Source organism: Nyctibius grandis (genome assembly GCF_013368605.1).
Source record: "Nyctibius grandis isolate bNycGra1 chromosome W unlocalized genomic scaffold, bNycGra1.pri SUPER_W_unloc_3, whole genome shotgun sequence".
Lineage (NCBI taxonomy): Eukaryota > Metazoa > Chordata > Aves > Nyctibiiformes > Nyctibiidae > Nyctibius > Nyctibius grandis.
The window spans coordinates 102926-121722 of NW_027167474.1; the positions used below are offsets into that span (position 1 = coordinate 102926).

The following is an 18797-nucleotide window of genomic DNA, read 5'->3' on the forward strand; positions in this document are numbered from 1 at the left end:
TGTCTCTCAGAAGCACTGGGCCTCTCTGATTTCAGAGAGCAGATTTCCTTGGCTTTCTCTTACCTCAAGCTGGGACAGGGACACTGTCCCATACCCCACTGAGACGGATGGAGGGTCCCTTTTGATGGCTCAGGCAGTAACCATCATCCTTTTTCCTCACTACCTCCACTGGCTTCAGTGCAGCTCCTCTTGATTTACACCCCTGACCATCACAGCAGGCTCCAGCCCTCTGTCCCCTACAACCATTTTCATCTGGGGCGCCCATGTAACAGCTCATATTGGCCAGGCACTGTAGTCAGGTTACTGACATCTCAGGAGGGATTCTTTATAGAACACCACTTAAGCTGATTTTATTTATTTTTAGCAACGTGCTTTATTCTGCCACCTCCATCCTTTCATTCTCTGACAAAAGCTAAATGTGGGGCCTAACACTAGCTGAATGCCCCTTTAAAAAGTTGGATTTCAGTCTAGAGATATATCAGTAGTAAGAAAGCTTCTTGGTGTTAATTTTAAAGCACTGGCATTTCATGCTGACTTGGGAAATCATCCTTGTTTTTTGGCATCAGGCAGAGGATTCGGAAAGTGACATTAACAGATCTACTTTCTTTGAAGGACTTGGGAGTAATTTCTTGACTTCTGCCTAATGAATAAGTGCTGCCTTTGTTAAATTTATATTTATGGCCATATAGTTAGTCATTGGCTTGTTTTATGTCTCCAGGTTTATGGAAGGTTATCTGCCGTGGTCACCTTGTGGCATCTTGGCCAGGATCATCTCGCAAAGAGACAATTGTATCTGAGCAGGATTTTTCCCGTGGCAATGTCCAGGGATAAGGCTCTTGCCCTGAGCTGCCAAATGAAGTAACTATTCGCATCTGTTTTCACAGTACACCTTTAGTTTGCCCTGGTAACTTCTGGTCCAGAAGCCCCTTTAACTGCTTTATGATATCCATGGCCCTCATCTAGTGTCTCCTATATCCCTATAGCTCTTACCAGCCCTTACTCAGCTATTTAGCTTCTGAGACAGATGGAGCTTACACCCTGGCACAGACAGCATGCAGGGGAGCTTAGGTCTGTTCCCAGCCCCACATGCCCATGTTCGACTAATATTTGCAGTAACAGAGAAGACTGGCCAGCTGGGTGGGAAGAAAGGGTGGCTGAGACAAGGTAACTGCAAAGGCCACAAGGGTACACACCATATTAAGTTAATGTGTATCTTATGGAGGAATAAAGCAACCTTCCCTCATGGTCTCCTTGTGCTGAGACACAGAAATGATTCATGTCTCCCCATCACTTTGAATTTTAGCGTGTGGTGTGCTCCAGCCTACAGTCACATGTAACCCCTGGGGCAGGTTGGCTCTGGATCGTGAGCCCCTTGCACATTTGAGGCCTTGCTGAAATTCTCATGGGTCATTAGAAAATAGGAGGGCTGTCACTTTACTGAATGCAGAATGGCCACAACTTCCTCAAATGTCTAATCTGTGTCTTGAGATTTCTGGATTGGTACCAGCCATTGGCTTCATCCACACTACAGCTGGAAGCACAGGCAGTTATGCCTTTCGCTAGGTTTAATTCATCTGGCAGAGTGAGCAGCAGCATGAAGATACGCTCACAGCTGCCCAAGCTATCTTGGCTTCGTGATGGGGTACCCAGCCAGCCCTGGAGTCTGTGGCCCTGCATCTTCATAGGACATGTTGGCCAGTATGGACACATCCACTGTACTGAAGTCACATCTTCATTTGCTCAGTAAACACACTTTTCAAGCTGAGGAAGACGAGTTCTTCAGCGAGCTACAGTCATCGCTTTTTTTTTTAAGAGCTGTCAAGATAAATTCCCGGCTCAAAGGAAACGGAACACGCCACGAGGTATCCTGTGGTTTGCCCTGCATGGTTATGGGGAGGACATGAGCAGATGGCATGGACAACCTACCAGTACCCTACAGGCACAAGTACATGAGTTACAAGCTAAAAGAAATACCAGAGAGAATTTTCCTAGGAGGATGGCTGCTCCAGTTACCAGTGAGCAGGACTCCAGTCAGGGGAGATGGGCCTCAGATCCCTATTTCCCAAATGTGAATAAGGGAAATGAAGGTCCAATCCCCGTGAGCAGCACGAATCCATTCCTTAATTAGGGGGGCCCTGCCTCCAGCCAGGTGGAGGAGAGGGACAACAGAGTTTATTGGACTGTGTGGATTCGATGGCCTGGCACATTAAAACCACAAAGGTATCACCACCACTGCTTTTCCCAAACAGCCAAGGTAGGGTATGAGACTACAAATCAAACACAGAGCCCCAAGCCAGGGGTTGCTGCTTCCCCATGCTGTCTGGTCGTACAGCCCCGGGATGCTTTCAACTCACTCAGTTTCAAGAGTGTCCAGGGATGGTTAGGTCAGTGTTAAGGTCCTATATGTTAGACCAGCCACCTTGCATCTTCTTTACCTATGAGTAAGTGATTCCCAGCTTGGAGCAAAGCTGACTGAAATCAGGGGAGAGTCTTCCTGCTGGCTTGCATGTGCTGTGAGCCAGGAGGAAATTACTTGCACGACCTGGGGCACAAGGCAGCCTCCTGAGAAAGAAACACCTGGTTAGATACTACCCTTGCTGACAAGTCATAAAGACTCAGGAAAATAATGAACTCTAAAAGCTTTGTGTGGGAGGGAAAGAAGCTGCATCTAAAGGCCTGTTGTTCCTAACCCTTTAAATAAAGCATTTGCCCAGTTTTAATATTTAATCTTAAAGGTGAACCATGATTGTCAGTGTATATTTCCTAAGCTGAATAGCTTGGTTACGATGGGCAGAGTATGGCTCCAAAGGCAGGTGAGATATCCACAGATGGGGTGAGGAAGGCAGCTCAGCAGTGAGCTGGGCGGTCCTGTTCAGAACATAGACTCAGCTATAGCTGGGAGAGTGGGCAGTTCCCACATGTGCCCAGCTAAGGCAAGCAATAAAGGAAAGGACCACAGTCAGACAGGTACTGCTCAATGATTTCTCCCGTATCAACGAAGAGGCAGTCATTGCTAATTGTCAGCATGTCAGAGAGAGAACAAGCATGCCCGAGTCCAGCCTCAGCTGGAGAGGAAGGAAATGCTGTGAGTGTATGTCCTGAGCAGTGGAGACAAATACTTCTAGCTCTATAAACAGATGAGTGCCACCAAGGAAGGGCAGTTGCTTTTGGGGCAGACATAGTAGACAATCTCCTTTACTGCAGACTGCAAAACCATAGTTGTCTTACAAAGGTTTGCTCCCTTCACCACATGTCCCCTTGCCTTCCTCAGGAGATATTTTCTACTTGACAGGACTTGGTCATTTTGGGGGGGGTCCAAGTTATTATGATCCATTCTCCCAAAGGGGCGTGGGAACTGGTATATCACTCAACCTTTCATAGCTGTTCAGTTTTCTTCTGGAGCAATATGCTCAACATTCTGTTTTTAGAGGAAAGCAATTCTGAGCAGAGGTTAAAAAGAAGAGACTTAGTTGCTTCCTTCTTCAAGAAGGCAGGAATGAGTGGAAAGAGTTTTTATATTTTCCAAGCATTTCCTCCAGTTTCCTGGAGCATCTACTCTTTAAAAATATAGCTTTGCATCTCTACTATGCCTTCCACTGATCTTCCACAGGTTTTAATGTATTCTACTCACACCCCTTTTCAAGGGGTGAAAGTCCTTACAGTAGGGCAGTGCTTTCCCATTTCACATACGTACATATTGAGAGACCTGCCAAAAGCCAGCTAGGCAACCAACCAAACAACTTTCGACCTAAGACTACACTTATTTCTTCCTGTGACTACCCCATCCTCAAAGTCCTTGTGATACAGTAATGCCCATAATGAACAGGAGCCTCAGCCAGCTAATTGGGTTTGTCCCCTCAAAGTTTGGTCTTCTCACCATTCCTCCTTGTATTTTGGGAGACAAGTGCAAGACCTTGCAAGCTTCCATCATGATCAGTGGTGATCTTTGAAGTTAAGGTTCAAGCTGGTATTTGCATCTGTAAGAAAACACTTTGTCCATGTTCCTTGGGTCCGTACCACTCACGTTTGCCAACCTCCCCCACACTTTGGCATACAGTCAGTGTCTCTCCTTGGGTAGGTCAATGGCACTAGATTTCCTTCTAAGAGGCCCACACCTTTGCAACCTCCAAGTTCCTGCCTCCAGCCACACCTCTGTGCTTGTAAGAAGGAAGAAGGTAGGATGGAGGGGAAAAAGTGCAGCTCCCTAAGGGATCATCCTACAAGTACAAAGCCAGAGGGACTGCGTAAATGTAGAACTGTGCAGCACCAATAAATACAGATTAAACTCATAACAAGAAGTGAAATATTAGGGCCAAGGTGACATTTGGACTGGAGGTTCAGCCAAGCTTTGCTTTAAATATTTTATTGCTGCAGATAAAGAAAGAGCTTATCCAACATGTTTCTCTCTCTTTTTTTCTCTCCCTATTAAACAAAGGGGAAAAGGAAAAAAAAGTCTTAACTAGCTTTGGTTGTATTTGAGCTAGACTTCAAAGTTTCACAAAAATAAACAGTTTTAGGAGGGAGGAATGCACAGTTGTAAAGAGAGAAAATGCACTTTGAAGCCAGCAAGGGACTGCATGCTTTATGCAGAGATTCACAGCATCCTCCCTGAAGCAGATAAGTGGTGTCCCCCTCCCCTCCAAGCAGCATCTCCTTTTGCACAGGGGGCTGCCTGGAAGCAACTCGGTCCTTTGAAGGGATGTCAGGATGACAGGAGCCACTGCTTTGCTCTCTTCTCCTTCCTCCTTCTATGCCTCTGTTGTTTTCTGCTCTGATTGAAAGTTTTATGTGACTGTAGCTGTCACTGAGATCTGAGTTTGCGCAGCACCTAGCACAGTGTCAGCCCTGGCTTAAGATGAGGCTCTTTGGGGTTGATTACTGCAATGCCAAAAATCTGCATGATCAGAGGTGGGATCCATAATTTAAGATTGAGAAAGGAGCGGGGAGGTTTGTTTACCCTCTGCTACAAAGTCTCACAGGGTGATGGCTGGGGGATAGAGCCCTCTTGGCCTTCATGGGGGTCTCTGTGCAGTTCTGTCCATAGGGTGAGCGAGCTGCTCCTCTTCAGCACCTGGGTTTGTCTGTCTCACACCAGATATTGATGAGGGCAGACAAAGGGAGAGTGCCTGTCATGCTTTAACACCTTAATTCTTTCTCTCTCTCGTGTCTCCACAGCACAGAGCCCCACTGCAGCAGACCCCTTGCAGCAAGCCTACGCTGGAGTGCAGCAGTACGCAGGTCGTTAGTATTAACACTTTCTCCCAATAAACCTTTATTTTCTCTAAAGCCTTTAATCTCTGAACACACCTGAGGGGGCTGGGGGAAGGGAGGTGTTTGCTGATACGGGGCGAGCTGGGGGGCCGCAGACTCTCAGATTAAATTTGCACTTCTTGTGAAAACAAGCATAAAGCCCAGGGTCTTCTCCCCCTAAGGAGGCAACCTCCTCCCTTTCCCCAGGGAAAGGCTCCCACTGGCCTGTACCTCAGTGCAGCTTCATTGGCAGGACCAGGTCCAGTCTGCTTAGCACAGTGCACAAGTGCAAAATCAGGCCACTGATTTGGAGGCCACTTTCTATAACAGGTCTCCCGAGTGCTGCAGCAAGGAGGGGAGATGGGCAACCAGACCTTGCAGAGCCACTGCTGTTGTGCCTGGCAGGGTATGGTATGTCTGCACATACCCATATTTTAGGGTATGTCTACCCTGGCCATACTCTAGCTAGTTAGTTTGAGGCTTGCTTAGGAGCTACACAGACATACTCCTGGCTTCCCAGCAGCTTTCTCCACAGCGCCCAATAAGTCAGCCTCCGCTCATGTCACCCTGTACACTGAGCAGCTCCTTTGCAGTTGATGGACTGACAGCAGCCAAAGTGACCCCGCATGGTGCAGACCATGACCCCGCCGTGTTCAGCCTCCCCTCGCAAGGTGTCCATGGACAACATTGCGAGGAAGCTGCCACCTCAAAAATCATTATTTCCTGTGGTAACTGGAGCAATCATGGACTCCCGCTGAGGAATGGGTATTATCTCATGTCAGCACTGTATCTGGAAACTTAATTTAATCCTCCATGTAGGGCTTCATTTGCCAGTGTTTTAGTTATTGTCATTTATTGCTTGTGAGGTTTGATAGATGGGAAGCAGCTCAACCCTTTGAGCTGTTAATTAACCCCTCTGCACACACGTGGCCCCTATCCCCCTCTCTCTGGGCTCGCAGGCGACCCGTACTCTGTATTTTTAGCAGCAAGGCACATCATCTACCATCTGTGGTGCTGAATGGCTCCCCTTGTCTGCTTGGTGGGGGAGCTGAGGTGGGGAAAATTGCTGCACACTGTTTCCACTGTGTTTGTGTGAGAGAGAGGAAGTCTCTATGGGCATGAAAGAAAAATGTATATCCCAGAGTGTATGTGCAACTGTGCTTATACAGTGCATGGGCATATGAAGGTTAGAGTAAGGGAGAAAGCACATGTGTGAACTGTTTTTTATGAGCATGTGAATTAATCAGGGTGCAAGAGAGATTACACAGGAAAAAGTGTGCATGCGCTCTGCGCGTGACTGTCAGCATGGGCATCAATGCACTGAGCTTGTGAATGAGTGTTTGTGGTGCCATCTGCGATGGTTCCGCATCTCTGCTGGGAGACATCTCAGCGGAGACCCACATTTGTACCGCGTGGCTGTCTCTGGTGTTACTGCTGACAAAGCTGAAGGGAGGGTGGGTACTCAGGATCATGTGACACCTCCTGGAGCACCACTGTGGTGCTTCCGCTGCATCTCAGGCTGCGTGAGATGGCCTTTCACAAGCCAAAATACAGGGGGAAAGCCCACCTCTGGCTTGGTGTGATGGTTTGGAGTGAAAGTTCCTTGCTTCCCAGCACTGAAATCTGTCCCTCTCTTCTCTTCCTTTCTCTCCCCTATAGCTGCTTATCCTGCTGCTTATGGCCAGATTAGCCAAGCGTTCCCACAGCCGCCTCCCATGATCCCACAGCAACAGAGAGAAGGTGAGTAAATGGGCTGTCCTCCTTTCTGGCCCCAGCACGCCATCCCCACCACATTGGTTCCCCTCCTTATACCCCTAGAGAGTATCCATTAAATGCCTGATTGCTTTGAATCCCTGGTCCACGGAGTCTTTTCTCCATTTCCATATGTGGCACGGCATCGTTTGAACTAACAGTAATACACAAGAGCATCCTCATGGGGAACCACTGCTGAGATCTCCTCAGTCCCCAGGGAGGGAGCATGCTGATGTGCATGGGCCATGGAAAGACCTGCTAGCAACATAGGCAATAATGTCCAGTGGGGGTCTGTGTTAGAGACAAGCAACAAGAATGTGGATAAAAATGCGATTGTATTGGAAAAAAGAATTTAATAGGAAACAAAGCACTGGTGGCCCATCATTGGAAGCCAGTAACGTGATTTCAGACACCTGCTATTTAGAGAATGAGGACCTGCTATTTGGTGGATCTGATCTAGTTCTTTCAGCCTCCTTTGATAATCTGGAAACCAAAATCAGCCCTTTTAGAGAACAATCTCTATATCAGGATGAGATGAATCATGTAGTAAAAGTACCTAGTTCTTTACATTGACTATGAGAGGATCCCAGGTTATCTAGTCTGCAGGACTGGATGGCCTTACTGAAGACATGAAAAGTAAGGAGGGGTGAATCTCTCACTATTGCATGTAAATGTTTTGGGAGGCAACCATGCCATGTAATGTTCCCTTTACAGTCAGTGGGGAGCAGTGGGATCCTCAGAGGCAACCAACTCAGGTAGTCCCAACTGTCCTCCAGGTAGTTCACTGCTCCCTTTTGATATGAAGAGTAGACTGCTTGCCTAAGTGAGGCATTTAAGTCAGGTGCTTCAGTTTAGTGTAGAGACTCTCATTTTAAATAATTACATTTCAACTTTTATCCTCTATTAGATCACTAATTCAGATATATTCTAAGTTATACGTGGTGTTATATATATATAATGACATTTAATATTTTAATATAGTGTAACAGTCAGAATGAAATGAATCAAGATTACACTATCAAACTAAAATATTCTGATGGCCTAGAACTACTTTGAGGGAGAAATCTAATTTTGTAAGAAAATTAGAGATGTCTGTATTTCGATCTATTTTGGAATTAATTTTTTTCCGATGTCAGAATTTCCTGGGGAACACAACTTCCAGCTCCTGATTAGCTCTAGTACACGTCCCTGCTGTGAGAACAGATGCACAGACCTAACGTATCATTAGAGAGATGTTTCCCCCATGCTGAAGGACTTTGCTTTTTATTACTTACTGGGGCTAGATTAAGCACAGGACAAAATGGCGAGCAGATCATGGCTCAGCATAGCGTTGTGCCAGGAACCAGCAGAAGCAAGGGACAGCTGCTGTGCACGCTTTGAAGACCCACTGCCCAAAGACCCCTGTGTTCGCAAGGCACGGTGTGTCTCTGTGGGCTGAGGGTGTCACCCAGTGGACAAGTTATCTCTCAACTCCTCTCTCCTTCCTGTCAGCAGCTGGTATTGAAGATGGTTGGGGGCCAGATATATGAGATGAACAACCAGTCCAATGCAGGTTCCCATTACCAGTGCCCTCCATTTTCCTGCAGTGTTTAGCTGACGTGACTTTCTCTGCTGCTTGCTAGAAGGAGAATCTCTAAGGCACGACAGGCCTTTTTAGCAGAGGGTCAAGACCTTCAAGCATCAAAACACAGCAAGAGGGAACTCTAATAATAATAATGCTCAGTGCTGAGAAGAGTACTTTATGTTTGCAAGGATGTGCCCAAACATTGATTCGTTAATGAACCAGCCCTACCACAACAATAACATTGATGATCACATTGTTAATAACAATGCTAACTCTCTGCTCCTGGATCCTGACTGGATAACAAGCCCAGAGCCACTTGGCTGCTGCATCATTCCTGTAGAGATTAGTCATTACTTTCACATGAGCACTGAGGCTGCTGGCAGCTGACAGGGTGCATAGGGTGGAACAGATCCAAAACGATCAAAGCTGGAGATGAAGTCTTGATTCAGACCATGTCAACCAGGCAAAACTTAGGGGTAATTTTAAATTTGCATGGTATTACTCATCTTGACATAGTTTCTGAAACTCAGAAATACACTTAGATGTTAAAATAAAGTGGTGCAAGCTTGTGACTCTCATCTACTGTGTGCTCAGACGTGCTGGGGACTGAATAGCAAGCAGAAGCAGAAGAGGCAATGAAGTTACAGCCTCTGAATATTTGCTGTAGAGATGAGGTGTACATCCCATTTACTGTGCAGCTGACCAAAGGGCTAACTTCATACATTCTTATGGGACAGCCCAATTTTAGTTACCATTGGAAGAGCAGTCTGGTCATAACCTTTCCTTATGACACTGATTCACAGTGTTGGGGATGCAATGATAGATACCTGATGTCAAGCACAGGTATATGGAGTTTACTCATGTTGACAGTGGACACCCAGGGATAGATTGGGTCTGCTGCTGTCCCCATGCTAAATAACTAACAATGAGTCTGAGGGTGAGGAGCATGGGCAGAGCAACGGCTTAGTAGCTCAGGTCCAACCAAGCCAAATCAACATGGACCCACCACAGAGCTCTCCACCATGTGCTTCTGTGCCCTCAGTCATGTGTTTTTGAATTATCCAGCATGGTTTGCCTGTAATTTATAGAGCATTCATAAACTGTTAGTTCCTTAAAACTTTTCTTTCCTTTTTGTCCAAATCAAGGCTATCTGTGCTTCTTGTGTATTAAGGAACAGAAATACCTATAACTTAAAACCATAAAAACAAGAGCCAAAGTAGATGTCAGGATAGAAATGAACCTTGATTCTCTTCTCATAGTGTGTCATGAGGGTTAGATTTTGAGCTGACTTATAGCCCTTTTGAAAACCAAAGTAAAGTCTGTGGTAAATAATTTTGGCACTGTATTCAGCCCTGAATTGCCAAGTATAGTTATTTCCAATAATCCATTAACTCATCCCAAAGCAAGACCTTTCTCTCTAATGAGATAGTTGGAGATTTCACTAAGGTTTTGCCATACCAGCTGTGATCTTCCTCTTGCTCCAGTGATCCTGACTGAGTCCTTTAAAACTCATTGCATGTGTGCACTGAGAACCAACTTAGGTCTTCATAGCATTCTGAGCTGAACAACTCATGAATTTGTTTTTTTATTAAAAAACCCTTTCCTTCCCCACACTGTTCTCCAGACATAAATGGGGGAAAGTTGGATGAGTCAGGTCACAGGGTCATAGGCACATGGGCTGGGGGGAAGGAGGAAACCCTCCTTCCCTCTGTCCTCTTACACTCACGGCAAGGAGCACGCACTGTAACCCCTTCATCTCGACCCCCGTGCAAAGCAGAGTGGAGTACCTGTCAAGGTCAGTGCAGAGCTCGGCAGCAGCTGGAAGTACCTTTGGAAATAAGACCATGAAAAAACCAATCCCTGCTCCTCAAACTATAGTTTTCTGCTAGGGATTTAAACGTTTATTTTTTTCAACAAAACCGCTTGGACACACCTGTTCCCTTTTGACTTTTGCTCAAGTACACATGCTTAAAAATAAGTCACACTGAAAAGTTTCATCTAGCTTTTTGACCAGAGGCATTCTCCCTCTTCTACCCCAAAATACAATTTCAACAGAACATTTTCTGAGGGTCTCTAATAAAACTGCATATTCTGACTAAAGACTCCTCTCTGTATTTTTTCCAAGCACTCTCTGAGTCTGTAAGTATATGTTACAGCACTGAGGCAAAAAAGGCAATTCCTCTTATCTAGTAGTTGGATTTAAATCATCTGTAATCTCTCTTGCAGAACCCTCTAGAATGGGGACACAGTCAAACTGTCCAGATTTGGGGGAACTTCAGGCTGTGTTGAGATGGGGGGTTGAATGTAAAATTCTACAAAACAAAATAAGCCTGTGGGTTTGTGCATGTCTTTCTACTTGTTATCACAGTCCTCACACAGACACAAGAAGGATAATGAAACTTCTGCATGCAGACACTGAGAAGAGGCAAGGGTCAGTGTGGGTCACCCAAAACACTACAGATTAAACAAGATTATGAGGAGCAAAGAAAACTATGAACACAGTCTTTCATTGTTTTTGTTCTTATTCCTCCATTCTGTCTTTCCATGGCCACATCTGCTGCTGCACCTCTCTAGATTTTATCCTGTCTCTGTCCTGGGAAGGTTAATGAAGTTAGCATAGCCTCTAGGTGACTTCCTGAGTTCCTGGTCTTCTGCTTTGTCTGTTCCTCTGAGAGTCATCAGACTGCTTCCTAGAGGTGACCCCTCACCAGTCAGAGAGAGGGGATGCCAAAGTAAATCGCTACATGTGCTTTCTCATATCCTATTTCTTTCCATTCATGGGTCTTCTTTTTCTCTTGATAGGACCAGAGGGCTGTAACCTGTTTATCTACCATCTGCCCCAGGAGTTTGGGGATGCTGAGCTGATGCAGATGTTCCTGCCTTTCGGTAATGTCATCTCCTCGAAAGTGTTTGTGGATCGGGCGACAAACCAAAGTAAATGCTTTGGTGGGTAAAGATAACAAAACAATTAGATTCATCCAGGAAAGGGCTTTCTCTGAATACTTTACCTTTCAAACTGCTTTCTTTCTGCTTAAGCTTTATGATTTCTCTCAATTTACTCCTGTCGATACTTTCCCCCTTCCCTCTTTCTGTCCTAATTGTCTCATGCTCAGAGTTGTATGCACTGCTTAGAGGTGAAGGTTTGGCATCTCACCAGCAGCAGGGTGCTAGCTACTGGTGGGGTGGAAAATATCCCCCCTTGGAAGGGAGATGGGAAGGGTACAGAAAAGACTAAAGCACCTGGGCAAAATGGAGGGGATGTGGGTAGGTGAAATGCTGATGGGCCAGCAGGGGATCATGTGGCAGAGGGGAATTCTGTACCTAAGTAAAAGGAAAAATAGGTCATGGGTTTGAAGGGAAGAAAGAGCTGTGGGGGCAGCTTTCAAGCAGCTGTAATGCATTAGACTGCAATGGGACAAGGGCTGAACATCAGCTGAAAGCCTGGTCTTTGGGGGGATGGCTGCTGGCAGCATGCTTGTGGGACCTGAGCCAGCACCACAGTAGATACAGATAGACCAAGATAACCCTGTGCCTCAGCTGACAGGCCATGCTAAGACGCTGGGTTTGAAAGCTGAACCATGCTCACACAGCTCTGGCCTCGCTGCTGGCTCAACCCCACCAGCTGCGTAGAAAGAGCATGGAAAGAGCACAGCCTCAGCTGCCTGTGAGCCACCAGCTAGGGACACCCTGAGCTGCACCCACAAATGGAGGACTTGACCAGCCATCAGCCATGTGGTGATTGAGCATGGTGTCTCGGTGGGACCAGATGTTGCAAGGCATTGCTGACGGGTCCTTCTGGCAGTGCGGCGGCATGTGAACCCTGGCACATTTGATCCCATCCCATCTGATGGATGGGGGATCTCCTCATCCTGTGCCCACCACTGATGTGCAATTTCTGGTTCTCCTCCATCCTGTGTTCTTTGCAGACCTTCCCTGAGAAGTGATGAGACAAACTACTGCTTTTTTTTCGTGTTACTTGCAGCTGATCTGGACTCTGTCTTCAGGCAAACTTTCAGAGTTAAGACTTACTGGAGTTTCATTTGATTTCAAACCTACTCTTAGTCTCCACACTATGCCTCCTTCCATGCTGCCTTCCCCTTTCCCTTCCTGGACAGCCCCCTCCCAAAACTCTTACCTCATCCCTTGCTGGCTGGTGCATGTCAAACAGTACTTCCAAGAGCTTCCCTTTTCTATGCACAGTTCCTCCTGCCCATTCACAGAGGGTCTGATAGGCTATTTTCCCCTTTGATTGAAGGAGCCTGACTCCTGATGTGAGGGGACACAGCGTTCCCCTTCACCAGTAGTTACTGGGTTGCTGCTTTCAAGCTCTAGTGGAAGAAAGGACAAAGAGTTTGGTGTGAAGGGCATTGGGAAATTCAAATGAGAAAATGAATTAGCCTCATTCTCTCCAGAGCCTACCTGCTTTTTAGAGTTTTAACCGTATAAAAGCTCACAACAAGATGAGCAGAACAGCACAGCTATAGGTGACATTGAAAGCTAATGCTCCAAGGATACCCACAGGTTAGAAATGGACCTTTGGCAATGAAATTGCATTCCTATCATAAATATTTAGGAACTACTGAGCCTGGTTCTCCTTATTTACTGAGAAGTGGAAGAACAAAGGTAAATAGAAATGAGGTGAGAGCCAAGTCCAGTAAGGACATAGCTTCTGCACAGGTATTCACCTTATCTCCTCTTAGCTCAAAAGCTCTCTGGCTCAAGGCTTAATGAGGACAGCAACACATCCCTAGCTTGTGGGGCAGGGTTGTAGGGCTGGCTTTATTGGTGATTCCAAGGTACTGTGAGGTCATGGCTGATAGCTGAGCAGGAATTGAGGGATCTTAGCAGAAATTTTTCTTAACTTTGAGTCTTACCAGGAGAACCTACACATCAGCTTGTTTGATAAAGTAACCTCCAAAACTAATGGTGTGATACTCCAGCCTGAAAGCAGGATAGTGCCCTTTGGATGTGTAACTCAAGCGCATAGGCAAGCAAAACTAGGAATTAGAGATTGCTAGTGGATCTTAGTCACCTTATATTAGCTTCTGAGACACAAATATCCAAGTCCAGTCAGTTTTGGGTCCCAGGTGTCAAGCCCCAGTTTTCTCTGGCTTTAACTTACTTTCCCATAGAGCTGAGTGCCTGCTATGACTGTTGGTCTCAGACAAACACGTTGACTATGCTGCCATGTGCACCATCTCCAAAAGGATAGAAATAGCAAGTACAGGTAGCTAATTGCACAATATCTCACACTGCTCTTCAAAACCTCCCACTTCTGACCTTCAACTTTAGAGCAATGTAAAAATGTGGAGGGTATTACAGAAAATCAGCCTTTCATTTGTTTTGCTAAGTCCACTGAAACTGGTTCTGATTATAATTTTTTGTTCAGAAACTCAATTTAAAAAAAAAAAAATTTTTCCTGAAGGAAAAAAAGGGATTTTGTTAACTTTGAAAGTAAGAAAATCTTTTTTTCTGCCTAAACATTTCCCAAATCTCAACATGTGAAAACATAGCATTTGCATTCTGTTTTGCTTTTTTTTAACCCAGCTAGAGCTCTCCAACTGGTAGCCTGGGGGAATTCTGTCTGGCCCCAGAAAGATATTCCACCATTATATGACCTTTTAAAATGTAACTGCTATGCAGATCCCAAGTAAATTGCTGTAACAGAGTCTAGCCCCAGGTAGTCAAGAAATTGTCAAGAAATCTTGCTTTAGAAACTTAAAAAAATTCTATGGAGAAAATGTCACCATGTTTTTTTCCATGGGAACAGAAAATACTCCATTTGCTGCTCCTGTCTCACTGTTGAACTACCTGTAAGCAGCTGGCCCAAAGTGAGTGAGTCAGTAGAGCAGCATGTAAAATAGGACTTATTCCTCTCTGTTTGGCTCTAAATTCTCCCTGCATTTCCAGCAGAAAGTTATCTCCTTTGGCCAGTACTAGCAGGATAGCGTAGGGGCAGCCATGGGAGTGTTAGGAAGAAAGAAATCAGCCACAAGCCTTTCCCCTGGTTTCTGGAGTCCATGACCTGCAGAGAACCTTTAGCACCTGCACATGCTGAAGAAACCACACTGTGGTCATGAAGTCTTTGACTTTCCCAATTCAGAGGCCACGCCTCCTGGCTGAAAAGGAGCAGCGAGGAATGCAAGCTACAGCAAACACCAATCATCTCATGTATAGAATGTGAAAGCGCTCAAAATCTGTTTGTTTCTCCATAGCAGACTGCTTGCTGTAGCGTGTAAGATTGCCTGAGAAACAACCCTGACTCCTGACTGAAAAAAGTAATTTAAATTGGGAAGCTGCTTTGCCTTCAACTTTTCTTCTGCTGCACACATTCAGGCTAGACCCAAACCCTTCATTTTCTCTTACAATTTTCAAACCTCTGGCTTTTATTTTCCCCCTCATCCTGATGCAGCAGTAACATCGCAAGTGCAGACCACACATCCCTCCCTCTCACCAACACCCTGTCTATCCCCATAGCCTGAACCTCCATCACACCGATCATGTCAGCATCTCCTGGGTTTCTCCTCAGGCATTGCCTTGTCCACTCTCATATTCAGACTCACTGTTTTCACCTTCACAGCTCTTCACGTTCAGCCTTTCTCTCCTCCTCTCTCACTAGTCCTTCACTCAACGACCAGATGATACTTGTAGCCTCTTCCCATGCACTTCTTTTACAGCCATCATGTTCTCCTACTGGGCCATGCTGTCCATTCCCAGTGAAACGGCAGGTCTCATCAGGAATCATTGTCAGACTCAGGGAAAAATTACACTTAGTCAAATGCTCCTTGAAGCAGTGACTCGTTCTCACAGCAGCTGATCTAGGAAGTCGTGCACAGAGGTATAGTGTGCCACAGCCTGAATGTCACTTCTGCAGGACCCTGGAGTTTGTCTCTGTGCAAGGCAGAGACTGCACTGGATCTCTACCTTCCCACTGCATATGTGAAAGTTCTTCTGTGTGTAGGTATCCTAAATGTCAGAGATGAAATACATCTGTGTGCTGTGTCAAAGGTTCTGATGATAATTCCCCTCTCAGCTATGCAGATAATTTAAATGTGATTTGTGTACAAGGTAAAAACTCAGTAAAATGACACTATTAAGGCTGTAAGGCAAGTGTCAATGTGAGAAGAGCATTCTTCATGCCCACACATGGCTAACTCTGATTCTGTCATAGGGTGACTACAATAAGTCCTAATTTCAGGAGCACTCCTGTTGTCACAAGACACATTTTAAGAAGGCATTGAAGATGTTAAACTAGTGAAATACAGAGACAGACGTGTTCTAGGAAATGTTTTAACAGAGAAGAGAGAAAAAGATAGGTTTGGGCAATATTAATTAGGAAGACATGACAGAAATTAGAAAAACGAGGACGTGGATGGAGCAGCAGAGGCCAAATGATTACCCCAAGGTGTCAAATAAGATGTAGATAAATTAAAGCTGGAGAAATTGCTTTACTGGTGCACTTGGAAATTCATTCCTCCAGTCACCTCTTTCTGAGAGCAGTGAGCACCTGGATCTGCCGGCTCTTTGCACACCATCAAGCAGCAGACTGTCAGGCCAGTTCTGCTCATGCCCCACGCCTGTCCCTCATATGTGTCTCCTTGCATGTGCCTGTTCCCCTACCTGCTGGCATGGCAGCTTCAGTTTCTCCCCATGGACAATGACTCCAGGGTGCTGTGAAGAACCTCTCTATGCCACAGAGACACCATGTTTCCCTCCACTGCTTGACATGGTCTGACAGCCCAGGTGCGAGCAATCACAACTCTATGTTTTTCTCCTTTTCTAAGTATTCCAGATGGACTTTCACACCTGCAGAAGGGATGTCCACTCCTTTTTGAAATGTCCCACATTAAACGTAGCAAGGAGCATTCTAGCTTTGACTAAACTGTGAGGGCTTCTTAACCATAGATTTATGGCCTAAAGAAACATCTTTGACTCTTGGTACAACATGGACTGAGTTTCATTCCAGATTCCTACAGGGAGTCCACTTGAAAGTTGCTAGTGGGCCACCCCATTTGGAAAAACATCTAGTCTTCTCTGAAGATGCCAAAAGAGAGAAAATAACATCACTTGGTGAGGATCATAGTAGTTAATTACCTTCGCTGTTAAATACTTATATTCCCTACTAAACTTATTCTGGCTGCTAGCTTATGAAAAGAAACAGGGAGCCAAAGGAGATTAAAGGTGAGAAAAGCAGTGAGAACAAGGATGGACACAGGAGGGGGTGAAGCTCAGGAGAAGGGCTGAGGGCTGGCTAGGCTTGTATCATGTTATTAAAAACACATGTGGCAGTTCAAGATTGCAGTGTGGTGGCAGAAAGGTGGGGTGGGAGTGCAAGGCAGCAGGCAGGTCATGACAGTCTACAGAGTTTCAACCTGGAAGCTGAAACAGAAAGAAGCATCAAGAGACTAGGACACGGCAAAGCTATGCAGGGCCCTGGGACAGGGGCATTGCAGATCAGGTCTAAAGTGCATTGGCAGCACTCATAAGACATAGGAGTGAAACAACAGACCCTGAGGTACATCAAAAATATTGTTCAGCTGCTCACAATGTGCCTCCAACACACCCTGCCGAATCTGGCAGTTCTCATTTAATAAAAAAAACCCACAATCGCCCTTAAGTTCATTCAGGGAAATGAGCAGGTCGAGAGTAAGGTGGTTAAGGGTAAGAAATTCCAGTCACGTGTTCCTGCCCCATATGGGCAATCATGGGTCAAGCTAGCTGTCCTTGGGTTCCCCTTCTTGTATCAGGACACTGACTCCTTTGCACAGGGATTTAGGATCCATGGATGAAGAGAGTTATTTATCAGCTCAAAGTTTTTTAGGGTTTTGTTATGACCTGGTCGCAACTAGTTCATAAATCCCTTGGAGTAAATTAAGGTGAAACGACACCAAATAACTGGTATGAAATTAAGAACAATTTATTAATACAGGGAAAGTTGCATGGTTGTAAGTGTCTTGGGTTTCTAAAGGCATTGGGAAAAGAAAGAAAAGGGAAAAGGAAAAGAGAAAGAGGATAGAGACTATGAGAGAGAGGAAAAGAGAGATCACCACCCTTGGATCCAGCGATGTAAGTTGTCTGTAGAGTTGGTAAGTTGCTTGCAGAGTTGCTCCTCCGGTAAATCGCTTGCAGGATCGGTCCTCAGGTGGCGGGCGGGAGCGCGCTCCAGCATCCCAAGTGAGAAGGTCTAAATACTTTAGGTCATTTGCATGCGAGATAGGAGAGGGTGGTAACATCTCCCCTCTCTGCTCGCTTCCCATGCTAATTGGGACGCCTGCGCTTTGTAGTCTTAGATTGTTCTCGAAATGAGTCGGTGGTCCCCCAAGGGGTGTCTGGTGGTCGTGATCCCTAGTCGTGGTGTCCGCTGTATGACCCCGCTTCTGCACAAGCGTAGTTGAGGCCTTGCAAAGTTGTTGCACATGTAGGCTGGCCCCAAGGAAAAGATACCAGGACTTATCTCTTCCTCCAGCCAGAGTTGTAAATCACAACAATTAAGGCACAGCAGGGGTATTGTTCTGTTCCCAAGGCCCTTATCTCTTGCCAGACTTGCAGGCCTCTGTAGTACACATACCCTCCTCCAGCCAGAGTTGTCAAACAAGTTGTTTAAGGCATACAAACTCTGTCCGTCACAGGTTTCTTTTCTGATTCTTCTTTTGGTAAATAGGAAGATTCTCACCAGATAGCGCAATTATTAGAAAGCACTTGGGAGAGAGATGCAGCTCTGCTTGCTGCTGTTACTAGTACTATGATTAAATTCGATTTTTTTTTCTTTTTACTTTTAACCTGGTTTCAAATTTCCTAAGAAAAGTCTCTACCCGAGTCGTTCTCCCTGTAGCCCATGGAATTAGGCTATGTCCTTTACTTTGCATGATCTAGTGGCAATACATTTTGTTTCATGTCCCCAGACAATATCAGATTGTCATTCCCATATAGCTACGGGCTACAGTCCATGAACCAAAGCTCAGAGTGTAATGGAAGAAGCCACTAATTTGAGTGCCTGAGTTGAGACAACATGGAAACGATTTTCCAGGCACATTAAGCATGCCTGACCCCTGGGACGTTTCAGTTCAGATCAGCACAAGTTTGTAGTGGTCCTCTCCACTCTGAAGCACCTGGAACAGATAGACAGACAAGGAGAGATTCATGAGGTGTCCAGCTTAGCTGGAAAGTAAGCCAAGGGGAGGAGGACACCGTTAGAGGGGTGCTTAGGGTTCCCAGGGGAAAGAGGAAGGAG

The 18797-nt window shown here is 45.7% G+C and overlaps 1 protein-coding gene across 1 annotated transcript in view; it reads left to right on the forward strand.

Moving 5' to 3' along the window:
• Positions 1 to 18797, forward strand: part of LOC137677206 (CUGBP Elav-like family member 4) — an 85300-nt gene that overhangs the window by 54567 nt on the left and 11936 nt on the right. Inside the window, 3 exon segments of the mRNA XM_068424471.1 lie at positions 5176 to 5241; positions 6910 to 6990; positions 11369 to 11512. Coding sequence (XP_068280572.1) covers positions 5176 to 5241; positions 6910 to 6990; positions 11369 to 11512 — 291 coding nt within the window.